The following is a 27961-nucleotide window of genomic DNA, read 5'->3' as shown; positions in this document are numbered from 1 at the left end:
AATGAAACAAGAGGAAAGCATTTATTCTTCACACTATTGCTGTATCACACTGACTCCAAATCTTTGTGCACGAACAAGTTGAACAGTTATAAGTAATAATCACTTTAATCCATATTGACGATTCACCTGGATGATAAACGCTGCACTACAAATTCTTTTGACCAGACGTGCTGCTATTTTGATTCTAATAAAGCACACCTAACATTCTCTTTTCTAGATATGCTTGAAGAACGTGCGGACACATGTAGCAGTAGCACTTATGTCTTGCTCATACTGAAGTTACTACACATTTTGCTAGCCTCGTCGGGCACCGACTTCTCAATAGAATAAATTATCAGTTGGGCTAAAAGATTGAAGGGTTTGGTATAGATGAAAGGTGCAAATCTACCTTTGTTACTCAGTGCAAGACAATAGTAATCTTCATTAAAAAAAATAATTTAAATGAGTGTTTTTTAGAACAAAATCTAAAAAACCCTCTCCCGCCCCAAAACCCTACCCCCCACTGCAATGAAACTCCCATCGCCGCCACTCTTTCCCGCATCCTTTAAACCCCTCTCTCTCCCTGAAACCTCCATCGCGGCTCCGAAACCCCTTTCCCTGTCAATTGTGAAAGGAGAACGCGACTCCCAGTGACTCAAGCTCGATTGAAGTTCGAATATGAGAATTCAAATCAAAGGTAAAGCTTTTTATTTGGAGTTGAATAATGGTTTCTTAAAAATTGGTGAGTTTTATAACAATCGAAAAAGGTGGATTAATTTTTCGGTTAAGTTGATTGTTTGGGTTTTCGGTGCCCTTAAGGATTGTTCAAAGTTGATTGAATTTGAGCAATCTAGACGATTTGGTTGTCTTTGGTAGAAAATTCAATCTGGTTATAACTGATGGGGGTGATTTTTGAAGTTAAGTGTGAAGATTAAAGGTTTATGGTATTTAGTTTTTCTCCCTGCTTTAGGTAGTGATAATCCTTGGAAATTTTTTGTCCATGCTTTTTTCATGTTGCTCAAGAGGAATTGAAGGTTGTTGTTATTGATGGTGATTGCCATAATGTCTGTTTGGATTCTTTTTCTATTTTTCGGCACGGCATTCCCCTCTTTCTCATGATAGTGAGCTCAAATTAGAAGTGGATGCTCTGCTCATCTTAGAAAATATGCAGCTTGACTCTAGTCATCCTAATTGAAAGAGCGAGGTTCATCATGTTAAGGAACATAGTATGTTGAACTGTGTCCCTTTAGAGAACGTTGGTGTTGTCAAGGAGAAGATATCGATAAAGCCAAAGAGGTTGTCGGAAAGAGTTGATTTGAGTGGCATTGCAAGTGCTCTTTCATTTGCAAATGAGATGTGCATCAAATGGGTTTTTAAATGAGATGCTCTGCTCATCTTATCTGTCACTTAGTAACATATGCGGTTTTTACAAAACCACATCAGAAAATCAAATAAAAAAATCAAAAGAAAAGTTGGGAGAAAATTTTATGCAGTTCTCTTGGAGACTGCATCACATTAAAAAACTGATGCGGTTTGGTTGAAATCTGATGCGGTTCTGAGAACCACATCAGATTTTCGCACTTTTTTTAAAAAAAAACGGAGATGTGTGGCCCATTACACTGTTGTCCATTTCTTTCCCTTATAACCACCATAACCCTACCCGAGTTCCCGCCCTCTCAAACCCTAATCCCTCTCTCTCCCCTCTCCTCTCCACGGCACTCCCTCCTCTCTCTCTCAAACCACGACACTCTCTCCTCTTTCTCAAACCACGGCGCCTTCCTATCTCTCTCCTCACTCAACACTCGACTCTAATCCCTCCTATCTCTCCTCCCTCTCAAACCCACGACACCCTCAAACACCACCGCAACAACGCACCTTCAGATCTGTTCGTGCCTTCTCGTCGTTCCTCGTCGAATAGAAGACGTTCATCTTCACCAAACGTTTTAGTTTGCATCATCGAAGACATCGTCGAAAATCGTTTTTAATTTGTATAATCTAATTTATTTTTGGTTGTATAATATTTCTTCTTTAATTTAGTTTGCAGATGTGGTTTTTTTTCGAATTATTATTTATTTTGTTAATGTTTAATTGCTGTAAATTCGCTTTTTTTATTGATTAATTCGTCCTATAAATTTGTCTCAATTCATCTCAAGGCTTTGGTTGTTTTTAGTTGTTGCTGTTGATATGCGATTTTTATTGATGTTGCTCTTTTTTTTTAAACCCCTTCCTGTACTTTCTGATGCAGTCATGTGCAAAACTGCATCAGTATCTAACAAATCTGATGCGGTTTTGGACCGCATCAGATTATTTCTCATAGCTGTTGTGCGCCCACCTGATGAGATGGGCTTTTTTCCACTAGTGATCATGTTAAGGAACCTAGTATGTTGAATTGTGTCCCTTTAGGGAACGCTGATGTTGTCAAGGAGAAGATGTCGACAAAGCTAGAGAGTTTGCCGGGAAGTGTTAATTTGAGTGGTATTGCAAGTGCTCTTTCATTTGCAAATGAGATGTGCATTAAATGAGGAAGTTCAGTATGTGTTGATGGAGATGAGGGTTCTTCTTGTGCTGTAGGACATGTCACAATATTAGATTCAGATGGGGTTGTCATTGAGGTTTCGGTTATGTTGCCTAATTCAATTATGAGCAATGTTGTGTCAAAGTCTTCTTTTCGGAGGCTAGCAAAGAAAATCTAATGTCAATTGCTTAATCATCTTGGTCTCAATCGTAACATGGAGAAGAAAAATGGGATTCAAGTATCAAAGAGGCGGTGTAGCGAAAGGGTATCCCAATGGTTAATTTGATGTCATTGATTCAAAATCGTCTTGAGTTCACGAGTTCTTTTGTTGTTTTGTTTGATGTTGTCTTAGTTTGCTGTTTTTCAGTCGGCAAACTTGGATGTTTCTCGCCTCTTTGATGTGGTGGTTGTATTATTTCTTGATCGTTCTAGGGGTGATATTGTTGAGGGGTTTTTGTTGTGCCTGAAGCGTTTTAGTTTCGTGTTTTTGTATTTGTCTTTCAAGGTGTTGTAGTCTTGGAACTTCAATCAGTCAATGTATGCCTTTAACTCTATTATGAGTTCTAATAAAATGAACTAAATTATAAAAAAATAGTAATCTTCATACACCCCTTGAACTATAATATAATTGTATACTTCATTTTATAATCATTGTAACATATTTCATTGTCACATTTTTTAAGAAACTCATGTGAAGAGGTAAGCAATGGAGATATATAAAAAATAGGACCTATGTGATAGAGAAATAGAGAAAAGATATTACCACATAAGAAAATATTGCAATTAATATGAAACTTTCAAATAAGGGAAACGTTGCAGTTAAAAAAAACTAAGAAGGTATATATATATATATATATATATATATATATATATATATATATATATATATATATATATATATATATATATATATATATATATATATATATATATATAGAAAGAGAGAGAGAGAGAGAGAGAGAGAGAGAAAGAGAGAGAGAAAGAAATTTATTATTTCCCTAGGACCACTACAAGAGGGGGGGTGAATTGTAGGTGTAGAAATAAACGAAACTTTTTGCGGAAATTAAAACTTAAACGAATAAACAAGCTAAAGGAACACAAGGGATTTTTACGAGGAAAAACTTCTTGGGCCCAACAAGAAGAAACAACCTCGACCACTAGGGATTTTAAACTCAACTCTTTCACTAATTAGGCCAAACAACTTTGTTACAACCTAATTCTAACTCGAGCCACACCTTGAGTTCCTAAACTCAAGTTCCTGAGCCACTGTTCCCTTAACAACAGTTCCTCTCAACTTCACTCGAAGTTTTCTCACTCATACAAGCTTCACTCAAAGCCTTTCTCTTACAGAACTTCACTCAAAGTTCCCTTACCCCAAAAACCAAAATACAATTGATCGAAATAAGCTTATGGAATTAGAGTAAGAAAGCAAAGAACAAATGGCTATTATGAGAGAATGAAGGCACTGACACTTAATTAGTTAAACTCACTTAATTACTTAGTCAGACACACTTTGGAACTCATTTAGACTTCAATATTTATAGTGATAATCACAAAGAACGTGGGAGTAAAACTTGATTACATGTTAAGTCCATTAACCCATGATGTTCCTTCCCTAAGGAACACGTTTCTCATCATGTCCCATGATCCCATGATCTTAATGAACGTGGATATATTTTAGCCACTACTCCTAAGTAATAGGAGTTCCTTGAGCTTTATCCGAAAATCAGTTTATAAAAATACTTTTATCTTTAAAACTGAATTTTTAATCTTTAAGAAAATAATATCTTTTAAACAAATTCTTTATAAAACCGGATAATTATTTTCTTTATTTTTCCGAAAAACAAAATCTTTTCTTAAACGATTTTCTTTTTAAAACTGATTTTATCATTTGAGATTAGATAAAACTAATTTCCTATAATTTAGGCATGACTTACTCAATTTCAAATTTGTACCGTTATACTTTGCACGCCTAAGTCTAGTTCCTTTATAAACTAAGTTCCTTTAACAGATTCGTTTAGTGCCACTTAGTTTGTTCCTTAAGAAGGAACAAACTCTCATTCTCAAATACTCCACTGTTCCTTACCATCTTTACTTTTTCCTTTACATGGAACTAGAAAATAAAACGCCTAGCTTTTATTCTTCTTGATCCAATGCTTGCTCCAGTATCAACTTATAGAAACTTCTTTACTTAGCCTTTGAAATCCTCTCTTGACTTCTTCCTTGACTTCGTATTCTCCCAGTTCCTTGCATTGATACCTTAACATCATACACTTAAATAACTCATTAGTTCACTACTTAGTTTGCATCTTTGTTTCTTTGTCATCATCAAAACTAGGGTTCAACAATTTCCCCCTTTTTGATGATACAACAAAGGTACAAACTAAGGAATAACAAATAATATAAGTGAATGAAAATGATAAATAATAAATAAGAAAATGAAAAATAAAACACAATTAAGTAAGTAACTGAATTTTAATTTTTCATTTACCTTAACCTATTTTTTATTTTTCATTTACCTTAACCTATTTTTGATTTTTCATTTACCTTTATCCATTTTATTTTTAATTTTTTAATTTTTTTCATTTTAGTTATATGTACAGTTTGTTCCTTAATCATTTTCCCCCTTTGTCATCCTCAAAAAGAATAGACTCTGCATGTATTGATGAATTGAGTTAACACCTTAAGACCATATGCAAGCACCATTAGTGGTTAGGTTAGAATTTCAAAGAGTAAACTTGCTCAAACATCAATCACATAATACTAGCCATTCCAAGGAAGAAATTATGCATAAACATTCGGAAATACGGACATAATAGCAAAAGTCATTGTTTTCCATAACAACAAACAAAGAAAGAAAAGAAAAAGGATTAAACAAAGCCGTGTTCCTTGAAAAGGAAACAGGAACAAAAAAAAAAAAACTAAGAAAGGGAAGGGAATGGTGTTCCTCTACAACTTCTTCTTCACCACATCCTCTAGTTTCTCATCACCACCCATGGTTGAGTCCAACTTGTTCCTTCAACTCCTCCAAAGCAAGGGCCATAGAGTCCATCTTCTTTTGTTGCGCAACACTATCACTTAGTCTTCATAAGACTCATCATTTATCAGTTTTAGCATCCAAAGTCCAGTGAAGATGATTATAAAATTTGATCATGTGTTGAGCAGGAAGACAAACATCATTACCCAGTTACATCATCCGGAATATCCTGTTCCTTACCCTTGGAACTTGAGGCAGATGGTGGATTTTGTGAAGGAACTGGAGGGGTTGAGTGGAAGGCTCATCTGTTCCAGGAATGGAAACAGAAGGTGAAGGGTGATAAATGGAGGAGAAATGGTGGTGTGGTGGAAGAGTTGTGGAGGTGGAAGCAAAAGGATTAGGTCCTTTTATTTCATCCTTCATCTGCTCAAACTGGAAGGAACAGAGAAGGATGAGGAGAAATGGAGGCAGTTTTGTGAAAGGAACAGAGGTTTAGGGATGGTGGTGGAGTGGGTTCCTTGAGAGTAGGAGGGTTCCTGTTCCTCAGCATCCGAAAGGACTAAAGGAGAGTCCTTGTTGGAAGGAACAGAAACAGTGGAGCAATTTTAGACGATTGCTCTTCCTCACCTCTGAGGAACAGAACTTTAGGCTTGGTAGCAATGTGTTTGCGCCTCTTTGGTTTTGGTTCCTCCGGTTAGGAACAGGTTCCTCAAGATAACATCATATCTTCTTCTAATCAAGCTTAGGCAGTTTTCTTTTACTTGAGGAACTGGAGCTATTCTCCCTTGAGTGAGTACTCCTTCTTGGACAGACAAACCAAGTCCATTTAGAGTCTTTCATTCAAATGTTCCCTTGTTTACTCCTAATGTGTCCAACCAGTAAGTCTTACTTCAAAGTGATGAAGTAGAGAAGTTATAAAGCACCGTACCCAATCACACAATTGTTTTCAATACAGTGAGTAAGATGTTGAATGAAGAGGGAAGGGAAGTTGATTTGAATGTGGTGGTCCAAGCAAAACATATAACACATATCTAAGAGACCCACTTCATTCCTCTTTTCAGTCCGAGGAATGAGTGCTCTCCATACCAAGTTAAATAGTACTTTGTGAAGGGGAGAGAGTAGGTTATGGTTTAATTTGTTTTGACCAGCAGTTCCTCCAAAATATTCTACAATTTTGTTCTGAGGAAAATTCGAAAAAGAGACCGTTCCATTCCGTTTAAAGTACAAATCAGTTCCTTTGCAAGGAACTTCCCAAACTTTCCCAATGTGGCTTGATTAAACTTAATTTTCTTTCCTCTAACCTCAGTTGTGCAAGACCATTAGTTTAGTAAAATTTGCACAAAATTCATCCATGCTAAAGGAACAAGTGCGTTGTTAAAGGCGAATTCAAACAAGAATTCCATGCCTGTTCCTTTAGAATGGAGTTAATTCATGAAATTCTACTTTATTGCCCATTCTAAATCTACACAAAAACCCAAACATACCTAGATTCACTTCGTTCGACCCGTTTCTTGGAAGATGAAGAAACAGTTCCTTTGGAAGGAACAGGCGTGATTTCTTCTTCTTCCCCCTGAGTTGTTCCGGGGTTTCTTCTTCATCATCTTCCCCAATTAACTTTTTCTACGCATACTCCTTCTTGGAGATTCTAATTGTTGTTCTTCTATGGGGTTTCTTGAATTGGTCGTTTCAAGGGTTTTGGTTGGGATGAGAATTTTCCATTTTTGAAGTGTTGGTAGTTTTTGATGTTGGAAAAGGAGTTTGCGTGAGTTTTTGCCATGATTTGAGAAGATTGAGGTTTTTATGGAGTATCAAGAGGTGTGATGAATTTTCGGCTATGGTGAAGATGAAGAGTTGAAGGAACACGATTTCTATAATGTGAATTAAGGGGAGTTTTGCATGTAATAGTGTTTATGACACGCGGGAAAAAATAAAACAAATAAAAAATAAAAAGAAAAAGAAAACGAAAAGATGATAAATAAGAATCAAGATTTAATTAAATCTGATTCCTTTTATTTTGGGATTTTTCGGATTTTTCGGATTTTTATGAGTTTTAATTTTTGAAAGAAAATAAATGCTAAGGAACTTGTGCTATAGGAACAACTAATGCTACATATCAATGTCCTTCATATCATGCATGTTTCTTAACCTTAGGAACAGTAAGGGGAGTATTATGTGACATTTGTGAGTTGTTTAATTCTTTGAATTCATGTTTATGTTTTGTAACATTCCAATTTGCAATGGTCTTAGGCAATTAAACACAATTATTTTTAGCACACAAAGTCACTCAAATTGATTCAAGCATGGGGGAATGACATAGGAACAATCACTTAATTTTTATTAACCCTAACTCAAGCCTTAATTTTTCATATCTATCCTTTGCAAAGGCTTAGTTAGAATATCAGCAATCTGATTCTCAGTTTGACAAAACTCAAGTTTAATCAAACCTTTTTCAACATTTTCTCTTAAAAAGTGATGTCTGATATGTATATGCTTTACTCTAGAATGATGCACTGGATCTTTAGAAATACTGATAGCACTTGTATTATCACAATAAATAGGAACACAATCAAAGTTTATTCCATAGTCACTAAGTTGTTGTTTTATCCAAAGCATTTGAGAGCAACATGCAGCAGCTGCTACATATTCTGCTTCAGCAGTGGATAAAGCAACTGTGTTTTGTTTCTTGGTACTCCAAGAAACTAAACTATGACTAAGGAATTGTGCCATACCTGAGGTGCTTTTCCTATTTACAAGATCTCCAGCATAATCTGCATCTGCATATCCTTTTAGCTCGAATGTATCACTTCTTGGATAGTAGAGTCCAAGATCATCTGTTCCTTTAAGATATCTAAGAATTCTCTTACAGCAGTAAGGTGAGACTCCTTTGGATTTGCTTGAAATCTAGCACACAAACCAACACTGAAAGCTATGTCTGGACGACTAGCAGTTAGATACAAAAGTGAACCAATCATTCCTCTATATTTTGTTTGATCAACACTTGTTCCTATGGAGTCTTCATCTAATCTAGTTGAAGTTCCCATAGGAGTGTGATTTATCTTTGAATTTTCGAGGCCATATTTCTTTAATAGTTCCTTTATGTATTTTTGTTGGTGAACAATTATTCCCTTTTCAGTTTGTTTGATTTGTATCCAAGAAAGAAATTTAACTCACCCATCATACTCATTTCAAATTCATTACTCATGAGACTTGAGAATTCTTTGCACAATGTTTCATTAGTAGCTCCGAATCAACATATATTTGAACAAGCAAAAATTCAGTTCCTTTAGATTTTAGGAACAAGGTTTTATCAACCTTTCCTCTTTTAAAATTGTTTTCTAAAAGGAACTTTGATAATCTCTCATACCATGATCTAGGTGCTTGTTTTAACCCATAAAGAGCTTTATCAAGCTTGTAGACATGATTTGGGAGATTATTATTTTCAAAGCCAGGGGTTGTTCAACATATACATCTTCGTTTAGATAGCCATTTAAAAATGCACACTTAACATCCATTTGATATAGTTTAAATCCCATGTAAGCAGCAAATGCAATTAAAATTCTAATGGCTTCTAATCTAGCTACTACAGGAGCAAAGGTTTCTTCATAATCTATTCCTTCTTGTTGATTATAACCTTTACTACAAGTCTAGCTTTGTTCTTACAATGGTTCCATATTCATCTAGTTTGTTTCTAAACACCCATTTTAAGCCAATTACTTTTTGTTGTTTAGATGAGGGAACTAGATGCCATACCTTGTTTCTTTCAAACTCATTTAATTCAGCTTGCATTGCAGTAATCCAATCAGAGTCAGTTAAGGCTTCTTCATGATTTCTTGGTTCCATCATTGATAGGAACGCATGAAATGCACAAAAGTTCCTTAACTGAGATCTAGTTTGCGTACCTTTGGATATGTCGCTGATTATGAGTTCCATGGATGTGACTTTGTTGTCTCCAAGGTTTTGGTTGAAACTCTCTTATAGGAACATGTTGTTCCTCATGAGTTCCTTGAGTAGATGAGGAACTCTGATAAGTTGTTCCTCTATTAGCCTCGGTGGACTCAGTTCCTTCATTTTGAGGAACAGGAACATCTTCTCCTCCTTGAGGAACAGGAACATCATTGATGTTATTTTCAAATTCCTCGTTCCTTTCCTCTTTCACTTCTTCTTCTTCTTGTGAATCTGCATTCCTTTCACTTGGTTGTACTAACCCAATCTCATAGTCATCAAATCTATAATTTTCACATTCTTTGCCATGATCTGATCTAATGTGCATTATTTTATGACCACTTAAGTTTTGAACTCTTTTAGAAAAGACAAGGAACTCATCATAAGTTTCATCTTTACTAGTGAGAAAAATAACCCAAGTATACCTAGAGTAGTCATCTACAATCACAAGTACATACCTCTTTCCACTTCTGCTTTAGATTCTCATGGATCCACATAAGTCCATATGAATTAATTCTAATGGTTTAGTGGTACTTACAATCGTTTTAGATTTGAAAGAGGATCTTACTTGCTTACATCGTGCACATGCATCACAAACTTGATCAATATGAAATTTTATGGATGGTAATCCTAAAACAAGATCTTTTGATCTAAGTTTCTTAAGTAATGAAAACTAGCATGTCCTAGACGCTTGTGCCAAAGAAGTGAATCATCTTCAATAACACTAAGACAAGTTAAATTGATTTGAGGAACAAGGTCTAGATCCACAATGTATGTGTTTCCTTTCCTTGTTCCATCCAAGATAACCTTCTTAGTTTTAATGTTGATGATCAAGCATTTTTCTTTATCAAATTTTACAGTATTTCCCTTGTCACAAAATTGAGAAATGCTTAATAAATTATGTTTTAGACCTTCAACTAAAAATACATTTTCAGTGGAGTGTAGTGGTGACTTACCAACCTTACCCATGACAACTATGTTACCTTTCTTATTATCACCAAATGTTACACTTCCACCTTCATAGGTTGTGAGTGAGAGAAACTTAGTTTTGTCTCCTGTCATGTGCTTGGAACAACCACTGTCGAGATACCATGTGTTGTTCCCCCTCACTCCAACCTGCAAAAATCAACTAGGTGTTAGTTGTAGGAACCCCATCTTTCGTGGGATCCTGTTCTTGACTAGGATTTGTTTTGACAACCCATTTTTTCTTACTTATTGTCATATTTTTCCCAATCATCTCAGATTTTAGTTGACATTGATTTATGTAATGACCTACCTCGCCATAATACATACAAGACTTATCACTAGGTAGATCAACATATTTCTTTGTCTTGTTCCTTTTCTTGTAGTTTTCAAAACCAAGACCTTCCTTCCTCTTGGTCTGTGGTTTCTCAATCCACTTAGGAACTTTCATGATTTTGCCTCTGTTCCTTGCGACAACCAGTTCCTTTTTAAGATTACAGATCTGTTCCTTTAAAATATTTTTCTTTATTCAAATTTTCAATTTCAGATCTGTATCCTTTCAAAGGGGTTGATCTTATATCAAAGGAACTCAGAACAGGGACAAACTCCTTCAAGTGTGAAATCTCTAAATTAATTAGATAATTTTCATTTTTCAAACTTTCATAACATTCTTTGATTTTCAAGTCTTTATCAAATAAATCAAAGAATCTTGTTTCAACATCTGTTCTCATTTTCTTTAGCCATTCTATGTGTTCCTTGCAGACTTTTAAGGCTTGTTCCGTTTGTTTATGTTTTTCACGTTCATCTCTACATTCAAGAATTGCATCATAAAGAAGATCATATATTTCAGGCCTAGTTTTACAATCTAAGTCTGACTCAAGACCATGTTGACTTACCTCAACTTTTTCTTCATCTACTTTTTCGTCACTGTTTGCCATGAGGCAAAGGTTTGCTCTTTCTTCAGTTTGTTGTTCCTCTTCTTCTTCCGTCTCTGAATCTCCCCAAGCAGCTATCATAGCTTTGCGTACATTTGCCTTAGAGAAAGGAGCCTTTGATTCTTTGTTCTTTTCAGCAAAGCGTTCCTTGTTCCTTTCTTTGGTTTTGTCATTTTCCCAAAGAGTACATTCCTTGATGAAGTGATCTGTACTACCACATTTATGACAAGCAGCTTTGTTAGAAAATTTCTTAGTTTTACCTTTGAAGTTTCCATTCTTCATGTTCCTGTACATCTTTCGAAATTTTCGAACCATGAGAGCTGCTTCTTCTTCTTCTGAATCCGAATCATCTTCATCATCTGCTTTGAGAGCAATTGATTTTGTTTTGGAGCTTTCACCATACTCAGTATCAAGGTGAAGCTCATGAGTCATAAGTGACCCTGCCAACTGTTCTAAGTTGAACTTAGTGAAGTCTTTTGTTTCTTGAAGAGCGATGACTTTAGCCATCCATCTGTCCTTAGGAAGACTCCTAAGAACCTTTCGAACCTGTTCCTCCGATGAAATAAATTTTCCAAGAGAAGCTAACTCATTAATAATGTTAGTAAAACGAGTAAACATGTCTCGGATGCTTTCTTTAGATTTCATGCAGAATAGTTCGTATTGATTCATAAGTAAATCAATTTTCGATCTTTTAACTTCATTAGTTCCTTCATGGGTTACTTCTAGTAAATCCCATATCTGCTTTGCGAATTTGCATCCCATGATCCTATTATGTTCATGGGGTCCAAGTATATATCAAACATTATATTATCTGGAATGCTTTGAACTTTGTTTAAATAACTTCTAATAATCCTGGAATGCTTTGAACTTTGTTTAAATAACTTCAATTCACACGAATCAAACATTATTGCAATTAACTAATTACACTACCTCCTAAACCCTGAGAATATGTACTAAACAATTAACTAATTTCACTACCTCTTATAGTTTTAGAAAAAATCATAGATTTCATTTGACAGTTGTCTTTGATTAGTATGACAATAAAAGTGGCAATTTAGAAGAAATAAAAAATATGGATGCACTACAAATCTACACTATCATTTGGCAGCATTCATCAACTCCTGTATTAATTCAATTGCCAGGTGTCATGTTTTCTCTTCCTTTGATGATGTGTTGCTCTAATATTGAATGCAAAAATGTGTTCTACATTCATCTCTATTCATCTCTACACTATCTATGCATGTGTAATTTTATTAACAGGTCAATCGAGGATTTTATGAGTTTTCAATGAGCACACTGAACTTAAAAGACAGATGAAAAATTGATCGAGACCACACTAGTAGAATAAATGTTATTTGCTGCGGTGATATTGTTGCGGTTTTACCTGTACGCAGCAATATAACACGCAAAAAGAAAAGAAAAAATAGAAAATAACCATATTGCTGCGGTTTCGTCCGAAAACCGCAGCAATATGGTTTCAACGGAAATTTTTTTAATTTTTTTTGACTAGTTAAGCAAACATTATTGCTGCGGTTTCTCGTAGAAACCGCAGCAATATATTAAAATAGTATAAAAAAATATAATTTTAATATATTGCTGCGGCTCCTCAAGAAAACCGCAACAATATAAGTTGTTTTAAGTATAAAAAGAAATTAGGGTTTTGTTCCCCTTCTATCTCTCATAAACTGTCCTCTTTCTCTCCTTCTCTCCTTCTCTCCTTCTCTCCTCAACCGTCCTCCTTCTCTCCTCAGTATTCTCGCTATGCGGTTTCTCTCTCCTCTTCACACAACGGCTCTCTCCTCTTCGGCGGTCCTTCTCTCATAAACCGTCCTTCGTGGCTCGCCTTCTTCGTCGTTTGTGGCCTTCGACGCTCGTCTTCTTCATCCTTCGCCGGCGTTCGGCGCTCGCTGGCCTTCGTGGCTCGTCTTCGTCGTCGTTCGTGGCCTTCGACGCTCGCCTTAGCTTCTTCGTCCTTCGCCGGTCTTCTTCGTCGGAACCGTCGGCATCTTGCCAGGAAGTTGGTGGGTCAGTACGGTCGGACGAACCAGAGTTAGCAGAGGATCCAGACTTTGATCGAAGATGGTTTCGTGTGGCTTTCGACCTAAATCGTGCTTTTATTTTATTTTTTTTCCGTTTTTCGTGATCGATTTGTAATTTAGGTTCTCCTTCCTCTGCCTTTGTTTTTTTTTTTTATGTAATTTTAGTTTCAGTAGTTTTTTTTTCGTTTTTTTGTTTTTCTGTTTTTTTGTTATTCAACTTTTAGATGCAGTAGATCTGCCATCACTTTTTCTCGTTTTTTTTTTTTTTTTGTTTTGTAATTTTAGATGCAGTAGATTGTTAGTCAATTTTTTTATGTTATATAATATATTTGTGTTTTTTTTTTTTGTGAGAGCAGATTTGATCTGGTTTGTGTTTTAGTTAAGTGTTTTTTTTATATACTCTAAAGATTGTTTGTTTCTATCTCTTCCACATACTTTTGGGAGCTGTGAGTTTCTTTTGATAAATTTGGAATGAAATCTACAAAAATTATATAAGAAAAAAATATCAAAAAAAAAAAAATTTTTTTTTTTTTGAAATTTGGTACATATTGCTGCGGTTTTAGGCCCAAAACCGCAGCAATATTACTTTTATTATTGTTAATTAATAATATTGCTGCGGTTTTGGGCCAGAAACCGCAGCAATATTACGTGTTAAATAGATAAAAAATTATAATATTGCTGCGGTTTGGACTAAAAACCGCAGCAATATTGGTAGATATTGCTGCAGTTTAAAACCGCAGCAATATTATTAATACCTATTGCTGCGCCCTTAATTGCTGCGCGCCCAAAATCGCAGCAATAGGGCACTTTTTAACCGCAGCAAATAGCCTTTATTCTACTAGTGCCAATAACATGAGTACAATAGTTTTACTTTTGCCAATTATGTTTTTTATTACCTTTGTAGAGGATATTGAATATGATAAATCCTCTTCTATGTAGTTAATGTATTGACATGTATCAACTACATCATTATATCAATAAAGTGTATTGCACTGATTTAGATTCGAATAAAATTATATTTTTAAAGTGTATTGCCTATTTGTATAACTATGTTATTGCATTTGTGAAAGTATATTAGAAAATATAAAACATCCCATTAAGTAATGATTATAAAGTTTTAGTATTTGAAACTGTCGAACCATTATAATTCAGAAGTAGTTGATTTTTTAGAATCATATGCATGTTTTGCTTCAGATTTTGTTTACAATGTTTGTGTATATTTTTTTTAATAGAAGTTATACTTCATATGACATAATATAGAAGGATTTAGAGGGAATAATCAAGAAATCAACCTGGGCCAAAAATAGGGGATATAATAAAAATGGTTGGATTTGAATCTCTTCTTCGTTATATTTCATGTAAGCCTTTTTTTTAAAAAAAGAAAATCAGGTATTTCTTCACTGTAATGAAAGAATTGAATTTGAGGTAAAGAACTAAACCAACATGCAAAAAGATAATTTAGTAATCTTCAACCTCCAACGGATAAATAGAGAAAAGTCTTGAAGAAGGGGTTTGAAAATCTAATGTGTTAAACGTCGAGGGATCTAGAATGTTACCACTAATGTAATGTACAAGGAAGTAATTCAGAATGTGTAATCAATAATCATAGTATTAATCTACTTGACTATTTAATTTATTTTGTTACATGATCATTCACACTCTAATTCATCTACTAATCTGTGTTGTTTATCAAATTTGATTAGTTTTGCTCTTATTATAGATGAATTGATCTTTTGTTTATATGCATTGCACCATCTCAACGTTTTAAATTCTGTTTACTTTTGATTTTATTAAAAAAAATATGTAATGAAATTGCTCTTTAAAATGATTTGGCTATTTATATCAGTGTTTTCGTTGTCATTCTAATAGAATATTGTGTTTCATATAAAAAAATTGAATTATTTATTTAATAGAAATTTAATCTAATTATCTCTCACAGTGTCAAACAAACTATATTATGGAAAAAATAACTCTAAGATCCGAAAAGAATACGTCATATTAGGGGTGTTCAATGTCGGATATCGGATCCGATCCGATCCGAAAATCCGGATATCCGAAAATTTCGGATCGGAGGAATTGCGATCCGAATCCGATCCGAACTTTTCGGATCGGATCACCGGGTTCTCGGATCGGATGCCGGATTTTCGGATCGGGTTCGTTGAAATTTTTGAAAAATCCCGATCCGTATCCGATCCGAAAACCAGGAATTTTTTCCGGATATCCGATCTGAAATATCCGAAATCTTAAAATCGGATCGGATATCCGAAATTTCGGATCGGATCGGCGGGTTTTCGGATCGGATATTTTTGCACACCCCTACGTCATATAATGATTAAGAAATATAGAGAAAATCATGACAAAATATCGCAATATCCATTTGATTTTTATGAGCAAAATAGTTATTTAGATATATATTTCAAACTAAAATTCTAAGATACACCTCATTCACGGGTGTGATGCAATGTAAATATAGAGGTTTGAGATTGTTCTTCAATACAATTCTAAGAATCAAAAAGAATATGGTAAAGAATAGATCATATGGTGATCAAGAAATAGAAAGCAAATCAAGACACAATATGTCATATTTAATTATATGATTTTCTTAGTGATTGTCTGTTTAAATTAATTTTTTTACTTAGAGATTTAAAGATACACCTCATTCACGGTTGTGATGAAATCATTCTATTTAAACTGTGATATTAATACAGTTCGGCTAATCATATAAAAAATAAAAATATGTAATAAGATAGTTTAATAAAATAGAGGGATTGAGGGGGACTGCGAAACAGGGGAACTAATTGTAGTGGTAGCATGATTGAGTACAAGTAGTTGTGTGAATTGTGACTATATATATGAGCATGTGAATGAAGCAATTGGTAGGGTGAAAGCTCCTAGAACCATTTCACGAAGTATGTGTCCGGATAACCCAAAGTGTTGATAGTTAGCTCTCGGTCTTCCCTATTTTTAACAATAGGGCCTGGAGACTTTTTGGTTCATCTAAAAAAATGTTGCTTAATGAACAAAATATTTTCCGTGCATTATGTACGGGTACAAATCATATCCACATAAAACCTTCCGTGCATTTTTGCACGAGTTAGAAATTAGTATATTTATATAGATTTACTTAAATCGGGTGATTTTTGGTTCGAGTCTCATCATAAATTCATACAATCTGACTTGTGTGGACCCGGTTCACGTTAATATTAGTGTGCACCAAGCAAAACAACGTATCATTACTGAAAAATCCATTGTATTATGCAGAAATCCACTATATCATTTAGACCCACACTAAATCATGCAGAAACTCACTATATTAGTCAGACACACTCACTATATCATTAAAACACACACACACACGCACGCACGCACGCACTCACACACACACACACACTATATATATATATATATATATATATATATATATATATATATATATATATCATACAAAAACTCACTATATCATTCAAACACACACTATATATCATACATAACTTACTATATCATTCAGAAATACATTATATATCATTCAATAACACACTATATTATGCAGAAACTCACTATATCAAGCAGAAACTCATTATATTATTCAAACATTCACTATATCTGGAGAACCTAAATCATTCCATATGTTAGAACATGTGTCATGATATATACTACGCAACTTAGATCTTCCTGTATGTTAAAATATTTTAATTGATTCCTCCATTATATTGCATATAATTTCACATATGTTTTTCGTTAATAAAATATACTCCTTCCGTCCCATAATATAGTGCTTGTTTCTTTTTTACATGGTCTCCAAGACGTAACTTTGATCTTTAATATCTTCAATTCCGTATTAATAAAAAATATAAAAAGTTGATATTATGAAACTACACATTGAGACGAATCTAACAAGATCCCACATGAATGTGTTTTTTTATATTTACAAATGAGAATATTCGGTCAAAGAATTTAAAGTTTGACCCACCAAAATGAAGTAGGCACTATATTATGGGACGAAAAGGGAGTACTTTATTGTATATAAGTTCGCTATATCTCTATAGAACTCCATATATGAAGTTAATATCTTACCAACCCGATGCACACTAAGTTAGTGTGTACCAAGTCCATTTAAGTTTTTTTTTAAAATTCATAATGGAGATAATTCAAGTTTAAGTCGGATAAACTCATATAGTTTTGTCTTTAATTTGGAGCTTCCAAATTCCCTCCAATCCCCTCTCATTATTTCCTTCCCACAAAAAATGGAGAAACAAAAATCCAATACCATTAATACCACCCCAAGTTCCCAACTAACAAACTTTTCATCAACTCCTATCAAACACTTACAACTCTTTAATTTCAATCACATTAACACAATACAACCCCCTCCCCCACTTCCCCATAATAGTAGTATATATATTTTGATCACCAATCCCCCCCTCTTTATTTCCCAACCCCACGTACTAACTATTAAAAAGATACTATTGTATTGCCACTTTCACATAATAATAAAATGGCCAAGATCATACGTCAACACATTTCCTCCTCCTTCTTCTCCTTCTTCTCCTTCTTCTTCCTAGTATCACTTCTAGGACTAATTTTCCCGGTAGTCCGCGGTAAAGTTCCGGCTGTGATAGTTTTCGGGGACTCGTCCGTCGACACCGGGAACAATAATGGGATAGAGACATTGCTCAAGAGCAACTTTGAGCCTTATGGTAGGAACTTTGAAGGCGGTCGGCCCACGGGTCGATTTTCTAATGGGCGGGTACCTGTGGATTTCTTCTCTGAATATTATGGGCTCAAAAAAACTGTTCCAGCTTATTTGGATCCTAATTATGGGATGGAAGATTTTGTTACTGGTGTTAATTTTGCTTCTGCTGGTACTGGCTATGATAACACCACTTCTGCTGTGCTGGTAAGTGTCATTGGTTTGTTAGTTTTATTTGTTGATGTACTCATACATGCATACTTGATACACTCTCTCTTTTATAATGCATGTTTATATATTGGTAATTAAAAATATTAATGGTGAAATTTAGTATTGACAAACGATGAAAAATGAAACTGTGTACATTAAAAAATATAGAGGTTTTGAAAGTTGCTTTCACTTTTTTTTTTAGTTTTCTCATTTTTTCCGCAATATTGTTTTTATACTACAATTGTATATTTTACCCGCCGCAATCGCTTAAATATCAACCAACAAAAGAAACATATGAGAGTGAGGTATAGCTTAGTTGTTAGTGCTTCCCTCTCGATTCCAGGAGATACTGGCCTGGGATCGATTCTCACTCTTGACAACTTGGGATCCCCTTTATTCCCCAACTTGTCAAGCTTTCTCCTTACCTTAATAATAAAAAAGACTAAATAATAATATGGAAATACAAATATTATTCGATTTCTATGATTAAATGTTCCATATTTAATGAAGTTGTGAGATGATTATATTGTAATAGGACATAATCATCATATAGAAGATATTTCGGATATCTTGTGTATAATATAGTACATGAGACCTTTTCTTTTCATTTGGCGGTTAGTACTAGTACTTGCTTGTTACTTATACGTCGCAGGCTTACATACTACAAACTATTAAGATGAAAAGAATGATATCATGCAATATAGGTAGGTGAAATATCTACTATGGGCCAACCTCAAATTCAACACCGAAAGCTACCTAATACTATAAGTAGAGTGTACTATAACACCTAATCTTGTGTCACGGAGTATCAATGCGTTAAATTACTCTTTAATTTATTGTTTGATCGTATGGTTAGATTAAACTTTTTTAAACGTCAAACATAGAATAAAGTAAGTGGATATCGTCATATCGATCACTTTATTAAGAGTCAGGTATCTGTTAAAGTCAAATGAAAAAGAATGGAATATAATATATATATATATACACACATACATTTTGTGAAATTATACATAATACCCCCTTCGTTCCAAAATATAGTTCCCATTTTCATTTTGGGTGTCCCAAAATATAGTTCTCAGTTCCATATTTAGTTCTACATTTTTCCGTAATTTGTCCAGAAAAACCGTGTTCCATTATTTATTTGCTTCTTGAATTTTTTTTTTTCCTTTGTTTACTCAACTAAAATGTTACAATTAATGTTCTTTCCCCAATTATTCTCCATTCTCTCTCCTAAAATCATCTTTTCCCATACAACATGTATTTAAATAAACAAAAAATCTTTACTTTCCCTCTTAGATTCTACTTGCATAAATTACCGTGAAAAAAGAGAAATGAGAACTATATTTTGGAATAGAGGGAATATATAATTATATACAATTTAGAAAAATCTTATTATTAAAAGGAAATAACATTTTTAGTTAAGGACTTAAGGTTCATCAAATATAAAAATTCTGAATTCGTCACTAATTGTATAAATAGATCTGTCTTTTCTTCAAGTGTAGAACAAGGACCACATTGATAATAGGAATGTTCCATTAATCTATACAGACTAGTATAAGTTTATTGGCATTTACGTTAACCCGTCACCGGTTATAGCAATAACTCAAGTCCGAGGACACGCGACGAGGAGTATTGCTCTATTGTGGGCATACACAACTAGCAGTTTCTCCAACAACCTTTACAATTCCCAAGTACCAGTAGTAGGCTAGTATTTTCTTTCTTGTTTGTCATTTTATTGTTGCCTTTTGTTGCTAAAAAAATTATTGGGTGTGCAACTGTGTAAAATGCACCCCTGGCACTGGTACCATATATATTCACATTATTTTATTTTTACGTGATTTAAGATATTTTTCTACCCGGTACTTGGAAAACTTTTATAATGGTGTGTCGTTGTCTACAAAATATTAGCTGATAATATAATCATAATCAAAGTGGACCACTGTAGAATTAATATACTAAATAAAACAAATAATAGTACATCCGTAATATATATATATATATATAATATATAATATATTATTATATATATATATATATATATATATGACAATTGATATGTGTTGCACTTCATAGTGCACAACAAATTCATAACTAAATTAGATTAACAAGTGTTGAAAATCTCCCAAGTGTATGTATAGTATTGTCCCACATCGTTATGCAGAAGTAAGGGGTTAGAGATTAAAAAAATGTCTCATAAGCTACTTCTCCTATTACTAATTGGTTTTAGGATGAAATCTTTATGATTTTGATCAATGCATGTGAAGACTACTACTACGGTTAGTCTGTCTTTCAGTATAAGAAGATTGGATACTAAGTTAATAGCATAGGTTAAGGATAACTAATATCCACTAAAGAGATAACTACTATCTAGTCATGTGAATATGAGGTAGACTTTTGAAGCCATCCTCATTCCGCCATATTACACTTGGCTTCAAAGCTGCTACAATATGAAATGAAAAGGGATCGATTTGCTACATGCCACCCCTTTTTTTAGTATCGGCCTGTATTTTAGTATAAAAATACAATGATCTTTCCTTTTCTTTCCGCTCCATTCTCTCCTTCATTCCCATTCCAATATCCCTCGCTCGGTTCTTGCAATAGTGAAAAAAAATTCAACCGTTCCGGTCAAAATAGGTCTTACGAATCCAAAAAACTGATTCGATTTTCAAATAACCGGACCAGATATATAACAAACTGATCCGGTTAGGGGGTGAAAACGGATTAGTTTGACAAAATTGATCCGATTTTCACCCCGTAACCGGATCACTTGAGGATGATATATATGTCACAAAAAAGCAACCTGCAGGTTGCACTCATCCCATGTTTCCTTCGGCTTTTGTGAACATATTACCAAAAGGCAAGCAAAATTGAATGAATTTTTACTGTGAAGACCAGCAATATAAACAACTGAAATATTTACAAATTACAAAGAATCAACTAAAATCAGAAATTAAAATCAATATTCAACAATTTATGAAATTTACATAAAATTACATAGATTACAACGAAATCTATGAAACTTATAGAAAATTACAGAAATACAGAGAAATTACAAAGAAAATAATCCAAAAATATTCCACAAAAAAAGAAAACTAAGAAAATGAACAAAACCCTAAATTCAAATAAACCTATATCAAAAAAGAGAGGAACAAATAATTGAATATTACAAGAGAAAATTAAATTTATCTATAAAAAAAATTCAAAGCCTAGATCTAATGGCTCAAATCTCCAAAAGCTCAAAAAAGTTCAAACCCTAGATTTGGGGGTGAATTTGGGTTGTGGTTGTTGTCGATACTGCAACTAGTGATGGTGAGTAGGTGACTGCGCGGCGAGAATGAACGGTTGGGTGGTTGGCATTGTGGTGGTTCCTTTTTCGTTAGCGACATTATCGGTTGGCGCTATAATGATTTGAGAAGAGTGGCGTTGGTGGTTGTTCGAGAAACGCCTCGTCATTGGAGGAAGTAGGGAGGAGATTAGAAGAGGAGAGAGAGGAGTCAGGGTTTGGGGGGTTGAGAGGAGAGGCATGTGAGGAGGGAGGAGCAGATCAGAATAGGAGGGAGAGTAGTGAATTGAAGAAAAGTGAGCGGATGAGAGAGGGAGTTAGGGTTTGTTGGGAGATTTGATTGGGTGAGGAAAATAGGTTGCGGTTTATATAACGTATCAAGCCTAACTGATCCGGTTCCTCATATGGACCGTATTAGTTTACTGTTTCACAATTTTCGCTCCAATAACCAATAATAACTGATCCAGTTTTTAAAAAACCAAATCAGTTTACTTAATGGATGCGGATTTTAAAAAACCAAATCAGTTAACTTGTGACATATAAAGTTTTTTCACTAGAGTTCCAATGATCACAACCCCTACCTGATCTCCCATGATCCTCCCCTTCCCTAGTTCCCACCCATCTAAGAAAAGGAAAGATAGAGTGCAACTTTATCAGGTTAGAGACTCTATTATTGCGATTGTTACTTGATAATTAACTTTATTAATCCCGATATCTTTCACTCTATCTCATCCATTTCAACTTCATCTCTTTCCTCATTGGATGAAGACCACACGACCTCATATTTTTTCCGACAAGCTCACATTTTGCAGCGACTTCAAGTTTTCCAATCACGTCATCATATCACCGGAAAATGTTGATGTAGTTAATCTTTTTCAGACAACACTGATGGAATGTCTTGAATCTATAATCCGTAGCTTCAAACGATTTAGCAAGGAGCCTAACCACAATTATAAAAGCCTATGGTAGATACCGGTGGTTGGGCGCCTATCATAGGCGCTTGTACATGTGGTTGGGCACTTGCATAGGGGCCTAATTACGAGTTCAATCATCTATTGTAGACGTCTGGGTTTTTTTTTTTTTTTTGGCAATTTCAAGTCATTCCGGTATGAGTTATTATTCACAATCTTTTTTAATTACACTAAGCTTTTCAGGAGATATGACAAGATGTTCAAATTACTTGGGGTGCTAACGACAAGGTGTTGGAAAACTTTGAAGTTGTTAGAAAATGTGAGCTCGTCGAAAAATGTGAGTTTGCTGGATGACTTGTGAGGAGGAGGAATGGGGGTGGAGGCAGGGATGGAGCTAGCCTTTGAGGTGTGGGGTCATTTGACCCTATTTAAATTGTATTATTCTATAAAAAATTTAGTTTTATTTCTATAAAATTAGACCAGTTACACCTACTAAAATAATGAAAAATATTTTAAACCCACTAACCTGTTAATTTGGATCCACCACACCATGGAGGGGGGATGTGGGATGAAATGGAGAATGAAGGAGGAAATAAGAGAAATGAAGTTAAATACATAAAAATGGACCTCTATGTATTTAGAGGCTTAGAGCGTTAGTAAGAAAAATTAAAGTGACGTTTGATCTTTTAGAATGACAACACTATAAAACGATCAATGAGAAAATGTGGAGTAGATTAATGGTCGCACACCCCAACTTTCCGTTTCATACCTCGGGCTCAAATTTTCTTCCAAGGAAGGGGATGTGGAGGGGCTTGGTGATACAAGTGGGCCTTTGGTTGGTACCTTACAGAGGGCAATCCAGATTATTTGTTCCTATCAATATAGGCAACGAGCCTACACAAAGTTTTGACCACATCTATCTTGGTACAAATTAGCAATAAAAAAACTCAAATCATTAATTTTTTGGTGAACTAATTTTATATTACGATGGTAGTCAAACAAACTAATTTCTTTTGCTACAAATTGTAAATTGCATGATTTAACTTTCTAATATGAATATATGATTTTAGGAACTAAGACTCTGTTTGGTAGGGCGTAAATCATTTTCATGAAAAATTCTTTTCTTTTATTTTCAATCTATACAAATATATTAAAAGGCGTGCGTAACAACGTCGATGCGCCACGTGTCACCCTCCTCCTGCCACTAGAATTTTGCCACGTGTCTGTTCACCAACAAAGTCAGGTGGTCATCATTTAAAAAATAAATATGCTAAAGGCTAGGCTCGAACCCCTGACCTTATGTAAGGGTTTTCAAAGAATTACCATCTCATCTAACATCTCTTAGTGATCCATGTTTCCACAAAATTACAAATATGTGTTGTAATTAGTTAATATTATTAAATATATCCCTTGCATCCTTAAAAATAAATAAATTTGCATGTTCATTACAATTAATTATATGTGCACGATACCATTTGAAGAGCAGTGTTGACCACTACAGTACTACCCCTAGGGAGTTTTAGGTCATGTAATCTATGTACGATAATTTTTTTTTGAAATTGCGTAGTATAGGGTTTGATCCCGAGACCTCAAGTATATATACTAAAGTCTTAACCACTAGACTAAGTTGTATTTATTGTTATTATCATAAAGTATTATATTAATAAATGAAATTTTTTCTTACCCGAGGCATAGCCCGGGCCTAATAACTAGTTTTACATTAATTGTGGTTTGCAAATGAGTGTAAAATCATTTTCCTTTGGGGTAAAATTTCTTTTCCAACGATGGAAAATCATTTTTCCTTCAAAATAAAGGTAAATTGTTTTCATTCCTTATTCTTGTATCTCTGGACACTGCTCTCACAATCTCCTTACTTTTCCTTTCATTTTCCTTTTATTTTATCAATTTTCTTACATTGAATCAAACAACGGAAAATTAATTTTAGAATTGTGTTTTACATTATAAATTGTTTTCCATGAAAATAATTTTATACTGAAAATGTTTTACGCCCAACCAAACGGAGCCTATGTATATCAAGAAATACATTAAGGAGGCGTTTGATATGATTAATGGAAACGGAATGGAAAAGATTTGGATAAGGAGGGGAAATGGAAATAATAGTTGTTACCTTTAATAGTTGTTTGGTATCCTAGTGGAATGAAACAATTGAGAGGTTTATGATTCAGGAAGGAAACGTGATTTGTTTCCACTAGTTTGATAAGGATAACAAATGGGGGGATTGTAAATCCCTCCGGAAACGGTATTTGTTACCTAACACTCATACCAAACAATTAGAAATAGAAACGCTTATTTGAATCCGTTTCGTACATTAATTTTTTTATACCAAACACCCTCTAAGAGTATAGTAGTTAAGTGTTTGGGCAAATGAATTGTTTGGACAGAAATAATGATTGATTGTTGTTGCTCCACAGAATGTGATACCAGTTTGGCAAGAAATTGAATATTACAAGGAGTACATAGAGAAATTACATGCCTATGTTGGGGAGGTTAAGGCAAATGAGATCATAACTGAAGCAGTATACTTAGTGAGCATGGGAACAAACGACTTCCTAGAAAACTACTACTTATTGCCTACAACTCAGGCGTGTTACACGATCCAAGAGTTCGAGGATCACCTTGTTGGACTCGCGAGGAAGTTCGTGGAAGAGATATATAGTCTTGGTGCTCGGAAAATCTCACTCGCCGGCGTTCCTCCAATGGGTTGTTTGCCATTGGAGAGGACAATAAATCTCATGGCAATACATGAATGCAATGAAGAGTACAACAATGTGGCCCTTGAGTTTAATGCTAAAGTAAAGGGCTTGGTGAACCAACTCAATATGCAATTACCTGGCATCAAAGTATTTTTATCTAACCCTTATAACGTCCTACGCCAAATGATTAGGAAGCCTTCAATATATGGTAAGTTTTCTCTACTTAGGAGCCCACTTATTAATTGTACATGAACTGACTTAGAAAAACAACGTGCATGATATTTTGCTCATTTATTTTTTGCCAACCCTATAGATTTATTTTTGATGGGTTTTGTTTCCTACTTTTGGATACTTATAAATGATCATGTTGCACAAAAAAGAAAACAAAAAAAATTGTTGGACCATTTCGTTTCATCGGGTGATAGTGATATTGAAATAGCTACTTGCATATATATGACCAAGAGGCTGGTTTGAACATATTCGGGGACTTGTGTTAATTATATAAAAATAGAAATGTTATTTATAATTTTATGATACAAATTTGTGTTCTATGAACGAAGTTAAAGATTAATAATGTACAAAGTAACCACTTGAAGATTAATTCTCCTCTTAAAAGAAAGTAACCACTTGAAGTATGGGAGTTATGACAATGTGGTCAAAACAAAATATGGACTTCATATATTTTTGGCCCATCTAAGACAAGTAACCTAGTGCTATTCGGCGACTATGAGTCTATGATAACAAAGCCACTATATGCTATCATAACTAGTTGTTGGATATTGGTGATACCTCTAAGTAATTTAATAAAAAAATATATATATAATGTGTACGTCAGTATTTCGTCTTAAGTATAACTTTGATGATTGATAATAACTTACATTATACCATGTAAGCATTTGAGAGAGCGACACGGTATAATTTTTACCACGTGTTTTAATCGTGATATATATAAATATAATATAGATATTCAAATTTTCATGGTGTTCATCGAAAGAACTGGAGAAAAGTTTAAGTATATACTTCCTCCTTTTTGTTTTACTTGCAACGTTTGTCACTTGCACTATTCATGCACTTACTTTGACCAAAAATCTGAAATTTAAGCATGTAAGGTGTAGTTGGATTTGTCTCATTAAATATTTACAAGATTTCAACTTTTTATAATTTTCACAATATGACTAGAGATATTAATGGTCAAAGTTGTACATCGACAAGGATGAAAGTAAAAATATTGTCAGTAAAGAAATGGAGAAGTATTTCATATGCGTTTCCACCATTGTTAGTGGAGGTAGCAAACAACCAGATCATCCAAATTACCGGGTCAATCCGGATCGGGTTTGTTTTGGATCTGCTTATTTTCAGGTCGTGTTATCTGCTTATTTTCAGGTCCGTGTTGAGGTCAAATCACGACGTGTTGTTTTGCATTCACACGGTCGGTTGGGTCGGGTCAGTTATGTTGCGTGTCAGGTCAATATTTAAATTAAATATAATAATTCAAAAATAGTATAATGATTAATATAAAATATTATAAGTCATTGTTTAAAAAACAACATATAGAAGATAATATAAAAGTAAATAAAAAAGTATTAAAAAATTAAAACAAATTTTGTTTATTGAATCATAGTTGATGGAATAATTTGGTTTGAATCCGGTCAAGTTCAAATCAACTTGATTCAGGTTGGATTGTTGTCAAGTGGGGGTCATTTCATGTTTAAGGTCAATTTTGGGTTGCTATTGGATCAGTTTTGCCAGTTTTAATGTAAGTATATATTGACTTTTTGCTGGTTTTTCTATTATGAAATTGAATGGGATTGCTGATATGCCTTTTTTGATATGGTAAAATCATTTAGTAATTTGGACTTGATTTATATAAGAGGTGATATAGCTTTAAAAGTGATGATATTCTAAGTAAATGGTTGATGGATCAAATCCTTACGTGCACCTTCTTTGAGTCATTTCCGGTAGAAAAAGAGGTTTTTTGTCAGAACTTATGTGGCATTCTATTAGTATATAGATGACCTCTCTGTTTTTATTTTTGATGTATATAACAGAACAATTTTTTCACCACATACCTCTTATTTTGTGCATTATATACCTTTTCGAGTTTTCAAATTTACCATATATCATCTATTTTTCAAAGAATGCATTCAATTACCCTTAATGACTAACAGCGATTAAAGTCCGTTAGTCATTAACCACTAATCCCCCTCTAACCATAATTAACTAACTTAAACCAAAGTCAAACCCTAACCCTAACTCTAATAAAAAAAAAGGCATATATGGAGACTATGGAGTAACAATTTTCAGAATATTGATCCATATATGATTGATTAGAGATGGATGATGATGATACACTAGTAGTTATGAGTTTGGCTGGGGTAGTTATAAGTTGATTGACTAATAAAGATTTGATGAATTGACAGGGATGGAAGTTACATATAAAGCATGTTGTGGGACTGGATTATTGGAGATGAGTTATCTATGCAGTCTGGATAATTCATTGACCTGCTCTGATGCTGACAAATATGTGTTCTGGGATTCTTTTCACCCAACTGAGAAAACCAATCGAATTATGGCTGAACATCTGTTCAAGACAGTTCTGTACAAATTTCTGTAGGGACATACTATGTATTCTTCAATTATTGGTAAGAATGTATGTAGAAAAAGAATATGGAAATTCTTTCTTATTTTCTGTTTGAGGGGAGACCAATTATACTGGACTTTCAGAAATCTCCCTTTGATTATATACAAAGAAGAGGAAATATTCACTTAGGTAGTTTGAGGTTTGACAAAATTTTCACTTCAA

The 27961-nt window shown here is 34.1% G+C and overlaps 1 protein-coding gene and 1 long non-coding RNA gene across 2 annotated transcripts; both read left to right on the top strand.

Moving 5' to 3' along the window:
• Positions 1-273: 273 nt before the first annotated feature.
• On the top strand, positions 274-3086 carry LOC125493471 (uncharacterized). The gene is made up of 2 exons (XR_007270071.1): positions 274-676; positions 2383-3086. It is a non-coding gene; the product is annotated as an uncharacterized LOC125493471 (long non-coding RNA).
• A 14699-nt stretch (positions 3087-17785) lies between these two features.
• LOC104902733 (GDSL esterase/lipase At2g42990) lies at positions 17786-27961 on the top strand. The gene is made up of 3 exons (XM_010690627.4): positions 17786-18247; positions 24877-25366; positions 27579-27961. Exons 1-3 carry the CDS (start codon positions 17846-17848, stop codon positions 27770-27772), a joined length of 1086 nt encoding a protein of 361 aa, XP_010688929.2. The 5' UTR covers positions 17786-17845; the 3' UTR covers positions 27773-27961.

This window comes from Beta vulgaris, chromosome 9 (genome assembly GCF_026745355.1).
Source record: "Beta vulgaris subsp. vulgaris cultivar EL10 chromosome 9, EL10.2, whole genome shotgun sequence".
Taxonomy (NCBI): Eukaryota; Viridiplantae; Streptophyta; class Magnoliopsida; order Caryophyllales; family Amaranthaceae; genus Beta; species Beta vulgaris.
Note: the sequence above shows the minus strand (reverse complement) of the source record. Positions and strands in the feature narration are given on the sequence as shown.

Bases quoted from the DNA above. Each gene is read 5' to 3' on its own strand.
- LOC104902733 (XM_010690627.4), top strand. From the start codon at position 17,846: ATGGCCAAGATCATACGTCAACACATTTCCTCCTCCTTCTTCTCCTTC. The intron at 18,248-24,876 runs GTAAGTGTCATT...GTTGCTCCACAG, and splicing joins ACACCACTTCTGCTGTGCTG to AATGTGATACCAGTTTGGCA. The intron at 25,367-27,578 runs GTAAGTTTTCTC...ATGAATTGACAG, and splicing joins TAGGAAGCCTTCAATATATG to GGATGGAAGTTACATATAAA.